This window comes from Rhinolophus sinicus, chromosome 4 (assembly GCF_057876585.1).
Source record: "Rhinolophus sinicus isolate RSI-liver-muscle chromosome 4, RSI-T2T, whole genome shotgun sequence".
Taxonomy (NCBI): domain Eukaryota; kingdom Metazoa; phylum Chordata; class Mammalia; order Chiroptera; family Rhinolophidae; genus Rhinolophus; species Rhinolophus sinicus.
The window spans coordinates 72,646,811-72,670,643 of NC_142504.1; the positions used below are offsets into that span (position 1 = coordinate 72,646,811).

At 40.1% G+C, this 23,833-nt stretch overlaps 2 protein-coding genes across 28 annotated transcripts in view; one reads left to right on the forward strand and one right to left on the reverse strand.

The window, feature by feature from the left end:
• Positions 1-23,833, forward strand: part of DLGAP1 (DLG associated protein 1) — an 855,894-nt gene that overhangs the window by 760,470 nt on the left and 71,591 nt on the right. The gene's annotated exons all lie outside the window — the stretch shown is intronic.
• LOC141573164 (uncharacterized) overlaps positions 1-23,833 on the reverse strand; it is a 31,904-nt gene that overhangs the window by 1,825 nt on the left and 6,246 nt on the right. For 2 of the 5 annotated variants that reach the window (XM_088797925.1, XM_074340280.2), the window contains 4 exons: positions 19,202-19,379; positions 15,160-15,188; positions 9,342-9,459; positions 8,353-8,454 (listed from right to left, as the gene is read on the reverse strand). In XM_088797925.1, the coding sequence (XP_088654051.1) occupies positions 8,353-8,454; positions 9,342-9,459; positions 15,160-15,188; positions 19,202-19,379 (427 nt within the window). Of the gene's footprint in view, positions 1-8,352; positions 8,455-9,310; positions 9,460-11,108; positions 11,188-14,128; positions 14,223-15,159; positions 15,189-19,201; positions 19,416-23,833 lie in introns of those variants that run through there. The other 3 variants (XM_088797923.1, XM_074340281.2, XM_088797924.1) reach the window with 3 other exon arrangements.

Sequence of the window (23,833 nt, forward strand, 5' to 3'; positions counted from 1 at the left end):
AAAACCACCCACCCCCACAAACAGGTTTATGTTCTCCAGGGAAAGATGAGAGTGAGGAATAATGATGGCAGAAAGCAGACTGACTGCCTGGGGCTTTTCTTGGCAACCTCCTCATCACCTCCTCTGAGTCCCTGGGGCTCACAGGAAGTTCTCTGGAGTGGCCATGGGTACCAGAGGTCAGGACCACTTCAACTGCTGCTTGAGCATCTTTTTTGCCAGCTGGTTGGCTGAGGGCTGTAGAAGAAGCTTGAAGGCTTGGGAGCATGCTCTGTTGTAATTGTGTTGGAACACGTGTGTGCAGGGGCCACCTGGGGTGCAGTTGTTGGACGAGATGTGTGTGTGCTCAATGCATGCATTCTTCGTGCATCTGGAATGTGAGATTTTTGACAAGCATGCTCAGTGGAATGTGTTTTGGACACTATCTCTGATTCAAAATCAAACCTCAGATGGTAGTCCTTGTGAACGCTTAGCTAATTCCTGTACTTGCTATTTTCCATCTGTGGAATGAACACAAGGCAGCTTCATACTGCTTACCATGTCAAGGAATATGCAAATCAGTGGAGGGGGATCCACTACGAGAGAAATTAAATCTATTTCCTTTTTTTGAAAAATGACTCTGTTCTGCATTATCCTAGAACTCTGAAAATAGCATTAATATTTTATGTAGGTTATCTTTTCTGTTCTTTTTAAGGAAAAACAATGGCAAAGTCATAAAAGAAAATCAACGAAGATTCCTTTTGCTACTTTCTACCAAGTCTTTTTGTCATGCAGTTTTGTCCCTTCTCTTTTTCTGAAGCAGGGTGCCCCCTTCAGCATTTTGCAGCTTCATGTAAGCTTTTAAAATCAACAGAAAGAAAAAAAGCTATATCACAGTAATGGTAAGGTTAAAATAAATTGTCCTATCACATTTTAAAGATTTAAAATTGTACTTAAACAGAAACACGCATCAATCAATGCTTTAATTATTTTATGATCAAGTAATATTTGAACAGCCAAAAACTTGAGTTTAAAAGAAATAATCGCCAAGTTTTATTGCTAACACTGATGAATTCTGGATTCTAATTTTAGATTGATAATTCCATACTCTGAGAAAATTGAAGTAAGAGAGAAACATCCAGACAGCAAATTGGGGTAAAGGGAGATAGTTGGGGCAATGGCAAGAAGAGAAAGACCATTTACGGCAAGAATTCCATGATAGAATCTTCTAAATATCTCTCTTAAAAGGGATTTTCCCTCTTGAAATTGGAGAGGGCAGGGGGTGAGGGGTGCGGGGAGCAGACACATATTTCCGCAGGTAGGACCAGCACACCGAACTAATCAAGGAAAAATGAGAACAGAGGTCACGGAAGAGCTGAGTCATGCCTGATTAGAATTGCTCTGATGTTCCATAGGCAGCTGCTTCTTGCCAGGGAGCCCCAGCCTGAAGCTCATTATCCAGCAGACAAGGTGTGTTCAGACATGTGGGGAGTGGGGAGTATTGGGGCTGGGAGGCGGCAAGTCCGGAGGGGCAAGGTGAGGCAGGGAGACTGATGACAGGCCCGTCCAACTGATAACCAGGGTGTGTTCTGTGATGAGATTTGCCTCAAAGGCAATTTGCTTATACCTTGTAGGTAGGTGAGATTCCAAAATACCAAAATGACATCAAATTCTTTTCAGAGCCTATATGAAAGAATGAAGTTTGGGTTCTTTAGAAAAGTTGCATATCTTTTAAAATGGAAACAGATGAGCCTCTATGAAAAAAATCAGACAAGATGATTCTCCAAGCCTTCGCCCACTTTTGATGGCCTCTTGGTGCGGACACTGGGGGGATTCAGTTAGTACTAAAGGTGAAACTGGTAAATGTTAACAGTAAAACCTCACATGTCTCTCTGAACAGCTCCGATTACATAAACAAAAGGTCCCCTTGGCATGTAGAGCTTCTGTTTTCCTTTTTAATTTTTATCACTTCATGTTTTCCTTTTTAATTTTTATCACTTCATTTTATTTAGATATTTTTAAAGTGTCTTATTTGTCCACAGTCCCCATCAAAGCGGGGAACTTAGGACTGTTGTCACATCCAAAGTGGTGTTTTCTACAGACTCATGGACTCTGACCCAATAAATACAATGACTCAAGTACAGGAAAAAATAAGTAAAACTTGACACAATCTTTGTTCCCATTTTCAAAAATCACAATACCCACAGCTTCATGTCTGTATTGCAAACCTGTAAAAATAGAAGCTCTGATCTGACCGTACATGTGTGTTGAGGACTAAGATATTCATTTATTTTGCTTAAGAAATCCTATTTTCCATATTATGACATGGAATGTATCCCAAAATACTCCTGTCTTAGTCTGTTTGAGCTGCTATAACAAATTACCATAGACTGGATGCCTTAAATAACACAGATTTGTTTCTCCCAATTGTGGAGGCTGGCAGTCCAAGATCTAGTCACTGACAGATTTGATGCCTAGTGAAGGTCCTCTTCTGGGTTGCAGACTGCTGACTTGCTGTGTCCTCACATGGTGAAAGGTGTAAGAGTACTACTACTAATCCCATTCATGAAGGCTCCACCCTCATGACCTATTCACCTCCCAAAAGCCCACCACCAATAACATCACCAAAATTCCCAAAATTCATGTTAAGATTTCAACATATGAATTTTGGGAACCACAAATATTCAGCCCATAGCAACCCTGAATGAACTTAACATTTAAAACATATTACAAAAGTATTGATGTCATTTCCTCCCTAGGTGAACTTTGTTCTTGTCATTGTGTCTTTCTACTTTTTGAGCAAAGCCATACATTCAGTTGTCAAGTTAGATTGTGGTAAATCCAACAAATAGACAGTTCATGGACCTATTTAGTAATAAATTTAGAATGAAATTTCTACATTTTTACTACTGGAAATCAAAACAAAACGTCTTCACAGGCCTTCAAGTCAGATTGCTACAGAGATAGGAAAGAGCTTCCTCTGGGGAAGAAATTCATGCCTGTTCCACCAAAGTGAAAGGTGGCGGTGTGTCAGGAATCTAAAAATGGAATATTGTAGAAACTGAAAGCAAGAGTCAAGAAAGTTGTTTCTGGGGGAAAAAAAAAAACAGAACTCCTGCATACAAGACTAAACCGGGAAGCTGGATCACTAAGCAAATAAATGTATTCTCTTCTCAAATGTATTTTGCAGAGACTTGTCATTACACTTTTGGTGAAATTTTCCTATTACATAGCAATGCCTCTGGGAGGGATTGGCATTAAGTTGAGAATTTACCAGATAGCTTCCTAAAAGGAGGACCCTCCTAAAATAGCAAAGATAGAGCCATGTGACCCAGCAACTGGAAGAAGATGAGTTAAGGAATGCCTAATTTGTGATCTTGCTTAGGATTACCTCAGATAGAATTAACCTTGAGTAACTATTGGCAGCATTTCAGAGCTCTCGCACATTCTTTTTCGTTTGTTTTTCTTTTTCCCTTTCCTCCCTTCCCTCGCCCTCCTCCTCTATTCCAGCTGCACGCCTCTGTTTCTGCACAGTGGCATAGAAGGCATGGAGCTGGGGTGGGGGGTTCTTTAGGCAACAGAAAGCTAACCACTAACTGGATGGGTCTGGCAAGTACCCGCTATTGGCCTTGGTGTTCTCACCAATAAAATGGGGATCTCTAGTTCTTAAGGCAGCTATAAGACTAAACAAGCTGATTTAACACAGTGAATGGAATGCAGTAGGTGCTCCATAAGCTCTTGTTCCCTTCTTTACCTTTTCCTGTTCCTCTGCTGACTTCCCAAGCCTCCCTGCAGCCCTCCCTCTTTCCAGTGTCCAAAGATCAAGCAAACATGAACATTCCAGTGGGATTACATCAGAGCACGCCAATGAAAGTCAGTTTCATTTGGGGCAAAGCTGTAGACAAACAACCAGCGAAAACCCTTGTTTCTCCGCTTTGAGGGAAGCAGCTCCTCATACAGGAATACAGTTTCTGATCACCTCGCTGGGAGCCATGACCCCTGGGAATCAGCGAGCAGCTGCCCAAGTGAACAGTGTCAGGGGCCAATCACAGCCCCAACTGGGGGCGTTCCCATCAGATGAGATCGTCCTCTTACCATGTTTCCCCAAAAATAAGACCTAACCAGAAAGTAAGCCCTAGAATGATTTTTCAGGATGCTCATAATATAAAATAAACTCTAATGTGTCTTTTGGAGAAAAAATTCATATAAGACCTGGTCTTATTTTCGGGGAAATATGAACATTATTTTATATTATGAGCACCCTGAAAAATCATTCTAGGGCTTATTTTCCAGTTAGGTCTTATTTTCGGGAAAACATGGTACCTGCTCTTCCAGCGCTGGGGGTGGGAGAAGAAAGGTTTTCAGGCTGATCCAATGCAGTGTTAGAAAAGATGGATTTTATCAACATTAATAACGTTTTTTTATGAAGTAGTTTATAAGTGCACAGTGTTCCTGAGCATGCCATTTGTCAAAACTGATCAAGAGTATGGAAGTTTTGAATATGGAGAACTAAAGTGACAGCAACCACAGCTATCGAGAGAGCAGTCTTCTATAAATCTTTGAACTTTGGTAGCCAAAAGCTAGTAGTTTGTGCTGGATAAGCAGCTTAAACATCTAGCAACAAACTAGCATAACCCAGACCACAATTTGCACCCAAAGCACCATAACTTGCCCTTCACTACCCTCCCTGAGGCAAGATATAGAAATTTATAAATCAAAGGCAAGCTATAAAGGAAAATCTGCCAGTTTTAGTCACGGATTTATTTTCTTTTTGCTCGTTCATTTTGTTGTTGTTGTTTTTTAAGAGTGTAAGTTTCAATGTCCATGTGTTTGTTTTATTATTTTAGCAATCTACTGGAAGTTTTCATTTTAAACAAAGCTGTTACTTTAAAAGAATAACAAACCTATTAAGCTATCTAAGAAGGCAGCTTTTAAGGACAGTGGTCTAATTAGCTGCCTTTGAGGCCAATTCAATAGTGATATCAAAGCCACTTCTAGTATTTCAATCCCCAATTGAGAAAAATAGCCTTTACATTTTCAGACTAAAATTAAGTTCAGTCTGAACTTACTATTAATTTTGGAACACACCATAATTTAGACAACTGCTGAAATCACTTAATGCTATGGTTTGGAGTATGAACCTGGAAATCACACCCTCTTAAATTATCCATCAGACCCATTAAAATTAACTGCAAAGTCAACTCGATGTTGATCCTGTGTGTATTTGGTATTAAACTAAGATGCTTACATATCTAAATATTGCCACAGCTGTATATACAACAGTTTTATCGAAGACATTAATGCATTAATTCGGAAGACCATACATTATAACTTTTGTTTGGTTTCACTGAAAAACAAAAGCCAAAGCATTTTTACAATAATATATCAGTGAAATGCAAAATCAGATGTCAGTCCAAAAACTTTGTGGATCTGAAATGTTTTGGAGATGCGTGTGAATTTTCAGGTCTCTCCTAGTTTTAACCAACATGTACGATTGGGTGAAAACAGAGAGCTACTGGATATAGCTCTGTTGAGTATAGTGTTCGTTGAACATAGGCCTGTTAGGAGATACAGAGGCAAGTTAAATTTCATTTTAAGTCTTCTGTATCTCATTGCGGATTTTATAGATGGCCTCCTCAAATATAACTCCTAATACTGAGTTTGAAACAATCTCTATTGAAGGAAAGTTTGGAATAGTAGAAAGAGCATTCCTAGGTTCAAACTTTGTAGTGGTAACTTCTTGGCTGTGTTGTAATATGAAGCAAGTTACTGTCTCTGAACCACACTATCCTCATCTGTAAAATGGAGTTAAAGCTACTTCGCACTTCAGGTAATTAAGATGCTTAAATAAAATGAGACCTTGTCAAATGTTTGGCACATGGGCAATGAGTATATTTTAGACGTTTGTTTATATTATTTCGCTGTTTTTATTTTTATTATATTGGCTCAAAAACTGAATTATCAAAATTGATGTTACCACTTTTGTTTGATGTTATGTCCTAAGTTTTTAAGAGTAATGATCATGTGCCTAAGTAACAGGAATTTGGTTTTTACTAAATTGAATATAATTTTATTACATATAATGGAAATGTAACCAATGCGACTGATATTATACAATCAAAATCACGTTACTTAAGAAAAATGATCAGCATGTCTCCAAATAGCCTTTACTCAACTGTTTCTCTTTTTTAAATCTAGTCATTAATTTAGTTTAATTTTGGAGTGCTTTTGTTTTCCTTTCTTTCTTTCTTTTTTTTTTTTTAAATGTTGCTTAGGAGTAGTGCTACTCTAGCAAGTGTCCATCAAATTAAAAATGAAACATTTTAAAACTACCTCCATAGAATGATTTAGAGCATATCAGCCTTTTTAATGTCATAGCACACATGGAACATTACGTTTGTAAAGCACACTGAGGGAAAAATTTCAGGCTGCTTGAGGACTCTGGCAGCAGTCATAGAAAGACTTCATTTTTAAACATGACATTTTATTACTTCATTGTTATTCAAATGTAAGTATTTATGACAAAAATCAATGAATAAAGTTATTAAATGCCTACACTATGCCGTGCCCTATACTGAACCATAGGGGTAAAAAGATGAACCAGACCTAGTTCTGCTATCTAGAAGATACAGTATTTATGTAAACAGATAATTATAATTTCACATGATAAAAATGCAACAGGAGGTTATATAAAAAGAGTTATGTCAACATGAAAGTCAGCCTAGGAACTCTGCCTTGGTGGGTCAGAAAGAGGCCTAGTTCCAGTGAAGACGGCTAGGTCTTGAAAGACATACAGAAGGAAAGAGGAAGGGAGGTGCCGGCACACAGAGGGAAGGATGCAAGCCACCTGGACCTCTGGGAATGACATGAGGCTGAAGTATTGTGTGCAAAGGGAAAATGGCCCGGCATGAACTTGGAAATGCAGGTACATTTTCAAGGTTTCTGTAGGCAGTAAATAGCCAGCTAGTGATTTTATTTTATTTCTGGTATTTATTTCATTTGTTGAATAAGAAAAAATATTCCATAGCTCAAAAATCAAAATACAGGAGAAAAAAGGCATTGACTCAATGCCCAGTTCCCATTCCCCTGAACCCACCATTATCAATTTTCTTTTTTTGTGTGGATATGTATTTGTGGCATATTTAAGCATTATGAATATGCGTTTTCCCCTTTTTTACACAAAGGATAGTGCACTATATATAGTACAACTTGGGTTTTTTTGCTTCACAATGTCTTGGTAATATTTCCATATTTGCATAGAGAATTTTCTGGTTATGTTTTACAACTACATAGTATTGCACTATATGGATATATCACGAATCATCTAATCAATATCCTCTTTGCCACACATTTAGATTGTTCTCAATATTTTGATATTCCAAACAAAGCTGTACTAAATAGTTTTGTGTACATCTCATTTTGTCTAGTATGTCTTCAGAATTAATCTCTAAAATGGAGTTGCTGGGTCAAACTTTCCATTAATTAAGTTAGGATTTGTTACAATAACAAATGACTCTTAAATCTCAGTGGCTAAACGTAACAAAAGTATTCCAGCTCATGCTATATAGGTTCCATGAAGGCTGGCAGGAGGTCTCTGCTCCACAGTTTCTCAGAGACCCAGGCTGCGACATACTCGTATTGCCATATGCCCCTCTACAGTGGCTGTGACTTTTGTATTCCTACCAGCCTATCTCTTGGGCATACTTTTTTAAGTCCTGGACAAACAACTATACTATTGACAAGCTATGAAGGCTAGTAATAATACAAAGAGTTAACTTTTTATGTTTTGGAGCACTTTATAAAATGTTCGTAACTATAGCAAGAAAAGGGAGTACACACATTATCTCATTAAAACCTCAAAGCAAATCAGTCGCTAATCTTATTATCACCTGATTTACAAACGAGGAAACCAAGGTATGGAGAAGTTATTGGGTCAAGGTCATAGAATTCGAAACTTAGGACTCAGTGATAATTGAACTCAGGAAGTCATCCACCACACTACCCTCCTTTTTAGTATACCTGTGTTTCTGGATAGGGCTAAAAGCGGCTTTATTTCAGTTTGTGATAAACTGTCTAAGGGAGATGGCACACAACAAAATCTCCAGGTTTACATATGGTACCAAATGCTTTCAGGCACAATCTTACACGATTGGATGAGGGAGTGGCTGGTGAGTTTTGGTGGATAATTATATTGACTAGAGCACAAATAAGTGAACATACTCCAGAATGTGTATTTATGGTGAGTGGCACTGGTCTATGTCATCCTATTAAAGAAAGAGGTGTTATTGGAGACAGCTAGCTCCCTGAGGACACTGAACAGAAAGAAGCAGCACTGTGCCGTGGAGGTGAGGTTTTGAGGTTCACCTCTGTACTTACTGGCTTGCCTTGGGCAAATCATTTCCTCTGTGTTTGGCATCCTCATCCTGCAATGGGGTAATCAGGTGATTTAGGAACTTCATAGGCCTCACGCCCAGCTTCCTGTAGAAAATCCACTCTACATCATTTCAGACATATTACAGTGATCCACATCCCCATTAACTGAATTTGTTTTCTGTAAACATTTGAAAGGATTTTTATCTTTTGGTCAACAATTAAAGTTACATATGTAAAACTCATTTCGTTTATGATTAGCTATGATTCCTTGGTAATTGTACTTGTTTAAGAATTTCTCATAAAATGAAAAACAAAATCTAATCCACAAAGTATTTTCAAATGTAATGGAATTCTGCTAACAATAAATTTAATAATTATGAGGCTAACATGTTAGTTTATAACAGCATCTTACTAAATTTTTATTAGTTTTGATTTTTTGCGGGTTTTTTAATTCGTGGTTTAGTGACAGTAACTTTTTTCAAGAATCAAATATCTTACATACTTCTGAGTCTCATAAGCCAAGACCTGGCACCTGCAGTACATAGGACACAATCAATAATACCTATTCTATGCCCTTATGGGATCGCAGTGGGGTTAAGTATGGAATTGCTGTGTGGTAAGGGGAAGGAAGACCATGTTCTTCCTTCCAAGCAGGCAGGGGAAATCACTGCCATGTACCCTGCAGAGGTGGAGGGAGAGGCTCTGTGAGGCAGGCACTGGGCAGATTCAAGGGTTCATCACTTTGGTTCTTCCCTTTTGCATACTGAGTATGAGATGGCTGGACTTTGCTTCTATGAGCATCTGAGGAAAACCATTGTTTTGTCGTTTAAGACAGGGAGGAGGCGCATTTAGTGAAAGCTGCCTGGGTCTTTGTGGTCTATTTCTTGGAGTTTAGATTATTTTGCTCCTGAGGTATTGCCTAGTCTGCTTGGGTTGCTATAACAAAATACCACAGACTGGGTGGCTTAAACAACAGACATTTATTTGCTCACAATTCTGGAGGCTGAGAAGTCCAAGACCATGTCAGCAGGTTAGATGTCTGGTGAGAGCGTTTGTCTTTGTCTTGGGTTGCAGATGGCTGCCTTCTCTCTCTGTCCTCACATAGCCTTTCTACATAGAGAGAGACAGAGACAGAGAGAATATATGAGAGAGAGAGAGAGAAAGAGAGAGAGAGAGAGAGAGAGAGAGAGAGAGAGACAGAGACAGAGACAGAGACAGACAGAGACAGAGACAGAGACAGAGACAGAGACAGAGACAGAGACAGACACACTGGTGTCTCTTCTTATAAGAGCACTGATCCCATCATGGGAACCCCATCCTGATGACCTCATCTAATCCTAATCACCTCCCAAAGGCCCCATCGCCAAACACCACCACATCAGCAGGTGGGCTTTGTAGGAGTTAAAAAAAAAAGAAAAAGAAAAAGAAAAAAGCACTTTTCCTCCCACCTTCTAAATTCTTCTAGCTGGGCTAATAATCAAATTAACAGAGACAGGTTAACGGGAGAATATGAAAGTTTTAATACATGTGCATGAAAATCCCAAAGACAGTGAAGCAACATTGGGTATATAAGACATTTTTGGACAAAGGAGAAAGGGGGGGAAGAGGTATTAGATTTTAAAAGTAAGAATGGGCAATTTACAGGTATTGAGGAAGAGCAGAACACATATGGCAGGAAAATTCTTGCCTGGCAACTCAGAAACAATGGGACACCGGGTATCCAGCGAACAGGCGCCTGCCTGAAATCCTCTTATTTACCAGACTTAATTCAAATTAGGCTAAAGCAGCATTCTAAGATTTCCTTCCTGAAGCTGGTTTCTCTGTCTGAATCTCTTGGGCAAGAAAGGGGGGAGGGTCAAAGGGTCTTGTTTCTTAATAAACAGTTTAACATCAACATCCCAAACAGGAGCTTCAGGGTCGGAAAATTTTGGTTCCCTTCAGCTTCAACATATGGATTTTGTGGGGACACAAACATTCAGTTCATAGCAGGTTCCCTTGGGTACATATGGCCTAAATCAGATGTAATATGACCAATCCCTCCTGTTAAACAGAATAAATTTAAGGAACACGGGGTTTTCTTCATCTGTTAGTTTTCCCTGTTCTTGTAAAGAGTCTTTATCATGACCTTCGGGGACATCTTGAATCTTAAAAAAATTAAACTGTTTCTGTGGAGGAAAAAAAAAATAGGTTCTCCCTTCTAAGAAAGATAAACCTTAAAGTTTGTGGGATTCAATGGTACGTGAGCATGCCACAAAGTGGCATACAGCTGAAAGAAAATGACATGGCAGGAAAGAGTCAGCAGCCCTACCAAGCTGTTTCCTTTGAAATTCCAGAGGCTCGCCCAGCCCTTCTGGTTTCCTGGAATGCTTTCACTCAGTCGTCATGTGGTAGCTGAGGAAAAACCCTGCACCATCCATGGGTGAACTGGAATAATACCTCATCTGCTGTCAGGGGCCAAGTGATGAACACAGCGCCCTGCACATGCTCGGTGGCACAGCCAAGGACAGAGTAGCCAGTTCCGTGCAGGTTCACTCAGCAACGGGGTGTTTCAGACCCATTCTCCCAAAGGGACAGTTCACACCCAGGTCACCAGCCCACACTGTCTCACAGAGGCTGACATGACCGGGTTGCACAGACTAAGATCAGTTAGGCTCATTTTCTGTGTCACGAGAAAGGTAGAGCACAGGTGACTGGGGGAAAGTCTGTTTTTCCCTAAGCACTGGCATTTTATTAATCTCATCTCAAATGCGGTCACTCACCCAGAAAGGTCCTAAATGTGCCTTACTTCCGCTTCTGAAGCAACGGGATGTGGCGGCAGCTGTCTGGGTGACATGGAGGCTGAGGGAGGAGGAGGGAGGAAAAATACCAGATCTGACCAGACAGGTCAGAGGAATGCAGTCAGTGAGGGGGAAATGGGAACATCCACATCCTGGGGCTGGAGATCCAGGCTGCTGCAAAAAGTTCCACCAGCTAGGAAGTGATGACAAATGCCTTTATTTTATAGGGGACTTTCCCTTTTCACAGAGCCGTGAAGAACCTCAAGGAGAGATGTTATTAGCAGAACTTAAGATGGACTGAATCCCGAACATAGGTGTACTTGTGAATTGAACCGCTTATATATGTGAAGCCTAGAAACAGGAGTAGATGAATCTTAGGGCTGGTATAAATAATAGCTGTTGATTACAACTAGTAATGTTAACTACAATTAATAACAATAACACTAAGCATTTACTTTGTTCTCAGTCCTGTTCTAGGACTTCTACATAGATTACTTCACTTAACCTCTCAACAACTCTATCACAGAAGTACTTTTAGCATGCCTGCTTTGCAGAAAGGGCACTGAGACTCAGATTGATTACACACACAAGATCACCCAACAAATAGGAGGCAGATCCGGGACTGAATTCAAAACCAGGACACTGCTGGTTGGGAGATCACCTTTGAAAACCACTATTTTAAGGGATAAAAGAAGCTTTAGCTTTGTTATTTCTGGGCATTTATCACTGGTTATTTAAATGTGATAGGAGCTGTTCTGTAGGACTTTCATTTTTACTACCTGTATTGGTTTCCTAGTGCTGCTGTAACAAATTACCACAAATTTAGTTGCTTAAAACAATAGCAATCTCCTTACAGCTTTGGAGGTCAGAAGTCTACAAAGGGTGGGCAGAGCTGCACTCTGTCATGGAAGATCCAGGGAAGATTCCATTTCCATGCCTTTCCAGCTTCTAGAGACTGCCTGTGTTCCTTAACTTGCGGTGCCTTCCTCCATCTTCAAAACCAGCAGCAGTATAGTACTTTTAGACCTCTCTGTCACTTCTGCTTCTACCATCACATCTTCTCTGACTCTGACCCTCCTGCCTCCCTCGTGTAAGGACCCTTATGGTTACATTGGAGCCACCTAGATAATCTAGGATAATCTTTTCATTTGAAGATCCTTAATCACACAGCAAAGTCCCCTCTGCCACATAAAGTGACATACTCTCAGATTTCAAAGATTTGAAATTTAGGGGCCATTGTTCTTTCTACCAGCCCACCCATCCTACCACCTGCTTAAACAGCAGGTATCCCTCCTATCCCATAGCACCCTTTCCACAAAAGAAAAACCAAAACTGTTATCAGGATTTGCATGTCATCCCTTCTTCTGACTTACCTGGTAATGAAGCAGTCTTGCAGAAGCAGTGGGTGGGAAAAGCCCGAGAGTGGAAGAGGAGAGGGAGAAAGAAGGCCTGTAGTGCCCAGAAGAGGGAAGGAATTAAGTGCTCAAGATGAGCCTCTGAGACCATGCCCCAAACACCTACTAAGTCTTCCCACACTTGCTAGACTTTCTAGAATCTAGAGGCACAGTCCCTCCCCTTCTGAGCCAGGAGACTTCAGAGACCCCACTGGGCTTGCTGACAGTGAGAGCTCACCCCAGGCTCTGCCAGCAGCACCATGTTCTGAACCTGCCAGCAGGCTGCTTGTGAAAGATGCAGAAAGAGGAGCTGTATTAAAAGGCCGTCTTGCCTTTTGAGTTTCTTTCTGATCATTACCTTCAGAACTTTTTTGGGCTGACACCTCAAGGCTGTGAATTTTCTGTTGGTGACTGTTTTAGTTTGCTATGGCTGCCAAAACAAAAAGTACCATAGACTAGATGGCTTAAATAACAGAAACTTATTTTCTCACAGTTGTGGAGTCTGGAAGTCCAACGTCAAGGTGTGGGCAGGCTGTTTCTTCTGAGGCCTCTATTCTTGGCTTGCAGATGGCCGTCTTCTCCTGTGTCCTCACATTGTCCTTCTTTTTTGAGCACATGCCTTTGGTGTCTCTCTCTCTTCTTAAAAGGACTCAATCATATTGGATTCGGGCTTACTGATCTCATTTTAACTTAATAATCTCTTTAAAGACCCTATCTCCAAATACACTTATTCTGAGGTACTGAGTTAAGACTTCAACATATAAATTTTGAGGGCACACAATTTAGCCCATAACAGTGGGTTAGGACCCTAGGAGATTCAAAAAGATCACTTCCATTTGGTGTAACAGGTAGGCTAGGCAATTAGGATGAGTGTGGAGAGAGGAATTGAGTGTGGGGAGAGGAATCCAAGCCGTTGACCTTAAAAGTGTGTACCTCAGCTCAGAACTGCCTTTTGGTCTTAGTTTAGGGATGGGGGCAGAGAAGGTCAAAGAGGTCTCCAAAGACTTGGTCTTAGTTTGTGTAAGCAAGTAGCAGAATTTAAGCCAATATCCTGCAGGTTTTTTGCTTGATGCATAATTCACAGCTAGTCACAGAAATTCCATCAAGTCAGTACATACCCTGGACACAGAGGAACTAAAGAAGCAGACAGTCAGTGTTTGTGTTTGATGCTCTCTGAAAGGGCTGTGTGAGAGAAAATGATTTCATTCTCAAGGCATGGCCCTGAGAGGGAAATCAAACAGTCCACAAGTTGAAACAAACCAAACAGCCTTATCTTATTCTTGATTCATGGGTTCCTCTTTCTTCAAAGCCCTTCAGAGGCAGGACACTGTGAATTGTCATTGTTAGCGTAAGTGCTGCTGCAAGGTCCTTCCTGGGACATGTTGCATCTGTGACTTATGGGACCTGGGATCTCTGGCATTTTTCCTTGACAACCTTTGCTACTCACTCGTCAGACTAACCAACCAACATAGGCTTTGAATATATAAATATGCCCATACTCTCATTCTAAGTGAAATAAGCCAGTCACAAAAAAGACAAATACAGTATTATTCCACTTATACAAGGGACGTAGAGTAGTCAAATTCATAGAGACAGAAAGCAGAACAGTGGAGGGGAGAATGAAGAGATTTTGTTTAATGGGTAGAGTTTCAGTTTTGCAAGATGAAAAGAATTCCGGAGACTGGTTGCACAACAATGTGAACTGTAAATTTAAAAATGGTTAACATGATAAATTTATATTATGTATATTTTAGCACAATTTAAAAAAAAAGTCTGCTGGAAGCAATCATATAATTGAACGAACATCTGGTTGAGGTCAGGCAGACATAGGTTTGAATCCTGTATCTGCCACTCACTAGTTTTAGGACAATGTTCTATATATGTCTGTAACAAACCACCCCCAAATTTAGTGCCTTAAAACAAAAACAATCATCTTATTATTCCTCAGCTTCTATGGGGCAGGAGTTTGGGAGGAGCTTCAGCTGGGTCTTACTGGCTCAAGGTCTCTCTAGAGCTTGAAGTCAGGCAAAGAGCTAGAACAACTGGGGGTTGGCTGAGCATCTCCCCCTTTTAGAGCCTCAAGACTTCTCTGTGTGGTCTTTCCACATGGCTAACGTGGGCTTCCTCACAGCATGGTAGTCTAAGGACAATTGGACTGCTTTTGTGATGGCTCAGGGCTCCAAGTAGGCAGCTGTCCCAGGGAGTCAGGTGGAAATTGCATCACCTTTTCTGATCTAACCTCGGAGGTCATGCAGTGTCACTTCATTCACAATCTCTTGGTCACAAGCAAATCACACACCTCCCAAGGTTCAAGGAGGGAGAAATTAGACTCTACATTTTGACGGGAAATGGTTAATTTCTAGAGCAGGGTTGGCAAACTATACCCTCACATGAAATGTGGCTCACCTCTCCAAGACAGCCGTGCTCAATTCCTTTACATATTTGTCTCTGTCTTTGCCACAATGGCAGAACTGAGTGGTTGGGAGAGAGATGACATGACCCACAAAGCCTAAAATATTTTACTGGATGGCTCTTTATAGAAAAGCTTGCTGACTCCTGTTCTAGAAGAACGTGTTGGATAGAAGATATTGTTGCAGACATGTTTGGAAAATACCGTCAGCCACAGGCAGGTTACCAACCTCTCTGAATTTGACCTCCAGCTCCAAATCTGTAAAATGAAAAGAATATCATACGTAAAAAATACTTAGCACAATTTCATGCCTGTAACATGGTAAAGTATAAAATTCCATTCTTCCCTTTCCACTTCATTACGATTTGAGAGTCGTGGAAAGGTGTTTGCTGCCACTATAGACCTACTAGCGGTGTTGGAAATTCCCAAGTTTAGACACCTCTTAGAATTAAGGCAGACTTTACAGAGACTCCCTTTTAAAATTCACATTGATTACTCTGGAGGAAAGAAATGTTTACAAGAATTCTTTTTAAAAATTCAATCCCACTCTTCACCCCCCAATGCATTCCTTTATCAGACTAGCTAGATATTTTACCTCTCAAAGAGCAAGTACCTAAGGGAATGAAAGAGATCTGGAAAATTTGGAATTGAGTGAGTGGGGAAGAACAGGGTGGCAGCAGATCTCCGATTGCTGATGGAGAGACTCAAGAAATTTTATCTACTTCACAACTGTGCTCATGGCTGCCTCTGCCTCAAACAAAGCAATGAAAAATGTTTTCTTGGCCTCTCCTTACACTTTGCCTCCCTTTCCTATTGCCCAGACTTGCTATCTCTACTCCAACTTCCTCCCACTTGCCAAGATGCCCCTGGAATTTTTTTCTCTCCTCATCTGGAATTTCCAGGGCCAGTCCTCCAGCACATCCAAGAGATTATCTGCCCATGACCTGGCTTTCCTCCCTGCTCTGTTCAAAAAGGGGCATAATGGAACTTATTTATTAAGCACCTCTAAACTCTTTCTCTTTAGAAGAAAGCTTCTGTTCAAGAAAATAGAGACCTTCCAATCCCAACTTTTCTACCCATTTCCTCAAAACCCACCAAAATTATCAACTCCATTTATATGTCATTTAAAGAATTATTTTCTGTCCACTCTCCAAGTTATGTTTTGACTCCAATCACTTCTACAATCTACTTAGCTTCCCCTAAACTATGTTGGGAGAATTGTTCCCTTTTAACGCAGCTATTTGTCAGTTATTTTTATATCAAATACTGTGAGTGTCTTGGGGGTGATTAGAAGGGGGAGCATACAATCTGATGATTAGAGACCATTCCCTTTAGCCCTATTAATTTTTAGAGCATTTCCCCCTCCTATTTAGCCTAAATTTGCTCTTATGCAAATTGTAATATATTTTATAGTATCCCCAATGCCCCAACTCGGTATCAGCCAAAGGCCAATTCAATTTATGCGGCTCCAGAAGGAATTGTGGTTTAGAAAAATTAGTCAGCTGACTCCCGAAAATGTAACCACTATTACCATTACTGCTGCTGCTCCTGCTATGACATCTGCATAGCACTTTTCACTTTACAAGGGTTTTACTTTACAAGGGGCTTTCACACATACCGTTCACTGTAACAACCATCTTCTAGTTACTGTCCCAATCTACAGATTGTTATAAAATGAAACGGAATAGTCAAGTGCATTGCTGAAAGGTCCTAAATTTACTAATTTATAGACCTCCAATTCCAAGGACTTTTCACTCATCCAGGCATATCGTTCATGAATTACACTGGGCCCTTTCAAGCCACATTGTTTCCTTTATTCCTTTCTCCAAAATGCCAATCCTTTTTTCTGCGAAAGGTTTAGTTTTATATCCAATACCACTTAAAAAATAAAGTGTTACCCACATTTCACTTAAGCTCTATCTTGTTTATGTTAACGATAGAAAAATGGACTGAATGACAGACTTTGAGATATTCTTAGTGGAAAAGCTTTGGCTATTTTGCTTATTTTTATCTCAGGTAAACATTTGGGGAATAACTAAAAATAAAAATGTGTCTGAGATGGTCAATGTTTCAGAAGGACTTTTATGATTGAAGGTATAAATTTAAAGATCATATGAAATCAGAATTTTGAATGTGTCTGTAACAGGAACACTGCTACTGAACCAACTGAACAACAGAGTTTTAGCGTGAGATTGTTTGTCTCACACTGACACCTATCTGGCTAGATAATTGAGACATCTGATTGCCATGGAGATGGGCTGGTATAATCTGACCACCTTTGTATAGAACCTAGCTTCAGAGTTTTGAAGGCCTTTCGCACAGGACCACAGGTACACCTGGCTTAGTAGCTGCTAAGACAAAACAAAAGGATTTGCCTTATGGAATTGTTGATATCATTATTGTTGTTACTGTAGGTATACTATTTATTGAGTACTTACTATGTGTCAGGTAATATGCTGAGCATTTCTAATATGTTACTTCATTTCAACCTCCCAACAACCTTATAACCCTCATTTTACATAGCAGAAAAACTGATGTTTTAAAAGAAAGCGAACTTCCATAGGTAATACACTTTTAAAGCAAGGTCTACCTCCAAAACTTACAGTCTGAAACATCACACAGTATTGCTTCTCAGGCATGGAAAGCAAAGCATGTTTGTTTGATAGATTTCTAGCAATTTAAATGGATAACTTTAGGACTGGTATCTTACCTTATTACTATAGTAAACAGCAAATCTAGATGACAGTCCTTAGGCAGAGTTTAGAGAGTGTCTACAACTTTAAATTCTCAAGTACTTGAACTTAATCAGAGTGAGCAGGTCCCACTCATATCCTTCCCTCCAACCCTCTCTAGCTGGAATTCATTACTGTTGACCATGAAGGCAAAGGGAAGCATACAAGTACTTGCAAGTGTTTTCCTTTTTGTTTTGTTTTGTCTTTTCTGAACTGAAGGGTGATATAGAGAGTATGAAAAAAGTTTTAAACCACTGATAGGGATCCATCCTGCAAGACATCATAAATTTGTGGCAATTTTTGCCTTTTCCAATGTTGGAGATAGCAGAGGATGGAGCCACTCACGCTGTGTGATTTAAGCGGCGGGGGTGGGGTAGGGGGGGTGGGGGGGTTGTGCAGGCCATCTGGGGACAGCAGCAGTTGGAAGCCTTGGAGGGCTGGGATGGGGTACAACAGCACAAAACTGGTAAGGACTCGGCTGAAGAGTGGAATGGGCAAGCCCCAACTCCCCACCCTTTGGAAGTGCTTTTAGCTTATAAAAGATGCAACACCTTCATAGTCCATTTTATTTCCTCTGTGTGCCTCCTCCTATCAGTAAGTGGCTAGAAGGCTGGAGTGAGAGAGTGTAGGACTGCTCGACACTGAGTGGTCAAGGAAGGCCTCTCTAAAGGATATGAGTTGAGATCAGAGTGACAAGACGAAGTATTAGTATTAAACACTAGCAAGAGGCATCTCAAAATGTAACATTGATGCAGGGCTCTTCCCGCTGTAGAAACCCAATCATCTGAAAAGTAGAGAATTTCCAACCTCAGGTAAAATCCCCTCAGGGAGTTTTCAAGATTTTTTTTGTAATATTTGAATTTTATTTTATTAAATAACGCAGGAAGGGTAGGAAAAAGCCTACTTTTTGTGTGTCAGACATAAGTGCCACACTGTGTCACCTTATACTATACAACTTCTTCATTTCTCTCATGACACTGTGAGAGCAATGATGCTGTTATCAATAGATGAGGAAATGGGTCGGGGTGGGGGGGGGTAAAAGAGTTGAATTATCTTCTGAGGTCACATAGCCTGTAATTGGCAGGTTAGGATTTGTGCCCATTCTGACTGACTTCAAGGGGTTTCCTTTACCAGTCACCACGTTACCACTGAAGGAAGCTGGGGCAACAAGGCTGAGAATCTTTTTGAAATAGAGAAAATTTGGTCTGGTGATATCTTGCCTAATAGAATTTGCCATATAAAATCATTTAATTCAACAAGTACACAGAGTAGTGAACAAAGATCTACCTGATCACTAATTTTCCTGTTTTCATCCAAGAGCACTAGAATAGGACCAGAACAAGCAAAGTGTGATGCGTCCTGCAATAAAGATATGTAGGAAGTGCTAATGGAAGTCAAATGAAGTGAATCCTGATGAATGAATAATTTCCCAAGCAGGAAAGGAATCTTAGGATATATCAAGTCATTGTGCAAGTGCCAAGCCAAACAAATAAATAAGCAAATAAACAAAATTTTAAAAATAAAATCAAAGTGACTTACCTGGTAAAGGAATTTATTTTCTCAAATAAGAGCAAGTCTAGAAGGAGGGCAGCCAATGAATGTATGAAACGCAGCTTCTTGCCATCTCTCCACCTGTCATCCTCAGTGTGGGTTTGTCTTCTCAGGCAGATGCTCCTTATGGTCCCCAGATGGCAGCCACAGTTCAGGGTACCTGTGGCTGATGACAGTGTCCAGAGGAAGAAAAGAGATGTCCCTGACTTGGGTCACTTTAAATAGGCAGGAAAACGTTCCCAGAAGCATTCCCCCCAGATTTCCCTCCTCATCTTTTGTCCTATATATAGACCAATGAAGATTCAACCTCCAGACCTAGGGAGGGGCTCACCTCCCCCAAAAGTTGAGACTGCATGGAAAAGCTGACAGCACTGGGGTCTTGTTGGCAAGGAGGATGGTTATGAGACAGCAAAGAACAATGTGTGCCACAGGCACAAAGCCATGTAAAAGATGGCATTCTGGAAATGATAAGTTTTTAGGTGTGAAAACATCAAAGGAGGCAAATAAAATACGCTGCAACCACATGGTAAAGGAGTTATACGCCAGGGTCTGGCTGCGCTTTTGGAGTCAGTGTTCCTTAAGCTTTTACAGACAGTGAAATAGCAAACAATGTTAAGAATTTTTCATCACTCCTTTCTAAAACGTGGCAATCATATGAAATTTTCTTCAAAAACAAATGGTTAAAAAAATAAAAAACACAACATATATGGTAAAAATAAAATAATTTAGTCAGGTATCAAAGCAGTAAAGATATACTAGAGTATCTAATTTTTATTCTAACATTTGTACTTTCTTTTTTATGATCACAGTATTAATGCATGTTCATTTTCTTAAATTGGAAAACTCACAGAAGCCCAAAGAATAAAATAAATATCACCCACAAGCCCGTCTCTGGGTCCTCATGTGCATAGTACTTTCATACCATGTGCATAGTACTTTCATACAGAGTTACAGTAGTAAGTGACTTTCTTTTTTCTTTGTAAGAATGTACTTTGAAGTCAATTTCTTCTTACCGTAACTTTTTTGTCAAACAAAGGTGAACTACTGCTGGTTGGTTTAGAAGGGGGAAAAGCAACAAATAAAGCAAATGCACACATTGGCTTAAGTTATAGAGTACAACATATCACATTAGGAAAAATACCGTGTTTCCCCGAAAATAAGACCTAGCTGGACAATCAGCTCGAATGCGTCTTTTGGAGCAAAAATTAATATAAGACCCGGTCTTATTTTACTATTTATTTATTTAATATAGCTGATTGTCCGGCTAGGTCTTATTTTCGGGGAAACAGGGTAAAAGTAATATCACTGTTGTTTTTGGATTTTTTTCTCCCCAAAGGAGTAGTTCTGTTGACTTTCTACTTTATAGGGCAGGTTATCTAAACCCAAACTCTGTAATGTAAGTAAATAAGGAAAGCAGGCAAAAGCAGGAACTTCTTCAGAAGGTTCTGGCAGGGGAAAGATGAGGGAGGAGTTAAAAGAACTGACTGAGACCAATGCTCTTCCTGGTGAGCTACAGCTTTGGTCTTGAAAGTGGTTACAGATCAGGGCACCAGGGCATCAGCACTAAGAAAGGCATTCGGACGCTTGTTGGCATTTTCAGGAAAGTTGTATCTGTCCATTGTGCCTTCCCACTATGAGGGGTCAGGATGTGCAAAATTCTTTAATGTTTCACTTCCAATTTAAAAAAGGAATTCTGTACATATCTCCAGGTAATAGCAAACAACGGCAACACTGTTTTAAAAAATGTTAGGACATGCCTAGGCATGAATCCATTATGGATGTTGGCCTTGGGATGTTTTTTTTCAAGTCCCATTTTCTTTAATTTTATGATTATCTTTCCCACAAACTTAGTGGCACTATCAGGTCCCAGGTAAAGTTTTGTTTTTTGTTTGCCACTTGCTGTTAAAAATCTATAGAAAGGCTAACAATATCCTGCCACTAAAAAGCTGTTTGACCTTGAGAAAATCACTTAGCCTTTCTGGTCCTTAAAAGGAGAAAGTTCAAGCCTGACATAGAGTGGCAGACAGGAAGAAAGTTTAGAGATCACAGAGTTCTGCCCCTTCTTTTGCAGGTGAAGGATCTGAGATTCAGAGAGGGTGAGTGACCAGCCAGAAGTCCAACAGCTTTCTCCAAATCTCATTCTGATATTTAAGAATTTGAAAATTAGTTAGGCTGTATTTGAAAAAGCAAATGAACAGAAAATACTGAAGTATAATAAAAGAATGAAAATGTAAGCTCTGAGAAATAGAGTTGAAATACTTTATAATGATTCAAATTTATGTGTAGGAAGGATATGTGAATTGTGTGAAATGCGAAACATTCAATGCAGAGTATTTACCCAACAAATATTTACTGAATGCTCACTTGGAGCTTAAGGTCTAGTAGGAAATTGAGAAGATAATTATAATGTAATAAGTGATCTGTCAAAACATGCAGTATTCTAATGAGAACTAGGAGAAGTATTTAGACGGACATTCCAGAAGTCTTCCTGGAAGAGGTGACACCTAAGCCGACACCTGAAGGAGAAAGAAAAGGAAAGAATTTCCTACAGAGGGAATTCTTTTTGCAAAGGCCAGGGAACTTGATGGCTTTGACAACTACAAGAAAAAGTGGTCAGGAGGATGAAGAGTTCTGAGATATGAAAAGTGAGCAGAAAAGTTATTTGGAATCGGGAAAGCCCTAGATTCAAGACTTTACCCTGAAGATAGACCTGTCAGCTGGAGGTGACAGGGTCTCTTCAGTATCTTCAATTTTCCTCTAAGTGTGTACAATAAATGAGCAGGGACGAGGCAGACCCAGGGAGACCAATTAGAAAAGCATTTCTCAAAATATTTTGACAAAATACATTTTACCTGTTGCCCAGAATATACACACATCTGAATACACAGACACAAACTGAAACAAGTTTCATGAAACAACGTTTCCTTTGTTTGATGTACTCTAACATTTTCTAATCTATTTCATTTTTTTTTTTTTAATGGTGAAACAGCATAACTTACCCCAACTGATTTCATGACCCATTAAGTCACAACTTGCAGTTGGAGAAACCTGGAGTTAGGAAGCTGCTGTGATGCTGAGAGAATAGGATCCAGGGAATGAGAGAGGTGGATAGAAGGAGGTGGGATGATTCCAGAGGAATTTAAGAGATAGGAGAGAAGGGCCCAAAGGAATGAGAGACAGCACAAGAGTTTTGGCTTGAAGTGAGGGTAGATAAAGGGGTCACTTGCCAAGCTGGGAAACTGGAGTATCTATTCGGAGGTTAAAGATACAGAGTATTTGAGAAATACCCTTTTTTTTTGTAAACACAAATGTATCCCTTAATTTGAGCCATATCTGAAGAAAAAACATCTAAAGGCTACATTATATAACTCCAGAAAGCGTTCAAACTTAACTAAATGAGGAACCCTGCAAAATGGTGGAGATGGAAGGAGAAAATCATTAATGGAGAGGTGTCGGCTCTAGTGCAGAGCCTGAAAATTCTCCTTGGAAAGAACGACAGTCAAGCTATGAATCCCAAGGAAACAGCTCAGATCAAAGACTCACCTGGGGCTTTGCTATGGCTGTTATCAGGGCTTTTGTAAGGCTGAGAATGGGTAAGTATAGCTTTTGGCATTTCGTTTAGCGAATGTGTTGGCAGGAGTTAGCTTCTTAACACACAGGGTTGGCATCAAATTTAGAATTCCCAGTCACTAATTCAGGAACGTAAAAGGCATTTCTTATGCACTTCTTACAAAAATGGAAATCCATTAACTTTATCCTTCATGCACGCCCTCTGACAGCATTGGGTCAAAGGGACTTTTTTCCCTTTCTCTTTTCATAGCTTCCACAGTCCAATCCTTCTCCTCCTAAATCTTCTTTTTTACAAAACAATAGGGAGTGATGGTAGCCTGTTGCTAGTTGAAGATTTGGAACAATAGCTGTTTCTGAGCAGGGTTTATTGAAATGGTCTTGTCTGTGTCCTGGGGCAGATTGTAAATGAGATGTCAACAGGAGCTCTTTTGTGTGGATGGCATTCAGCCTGAAAGAGAGGAATTTCCTTACTGTGCTAGTATTTAAAGTAGATTTGTTGCTGCTTTTGCTAAAACTTTTTATCCAACTGCCTGAACTAACAGCCCTGAATGAGTCACTCAGTGTGACTGTGACTTCCTTCCCTCCTTAGCAAAGCACTCACTGACTCAGTCATTTACATTTAGAAAGGAAGGTTCTTAAGCTTTCTTGGATTTTCATCAGCGTAAACCTCTTTTCTAGACCATCACGTGGAGGTGAGCTGTCAGCAATCCTGCTACCCCGGGAGAGGGCAGTCTAGCCAGGCTGTTTTTCTTACTCCCAGAAAAACTTTCGGCTGTTTTGCTGACTTTCTTTTTAAAATCCAAAGAAAGGGACAAACAATTTCCTGCTTCAAGCCATTTTCTTCTCTCCTTCCCTTCCCACCGTTTGGTAAATGACAGGCAATTTCAGTTTACTCTAATTACCATGCGCTGAGGTTGGACTAATTCCATCCTTAGAAGATAAGACAACTGTTTTATTACCTCTCAGCCAGGTGCTGGAGGGTGACAAGACTTGTCTGTATCTGGAGACCTGACAAGGTTATCAGCAGCTGCACACAGGCTGGACCTTTGA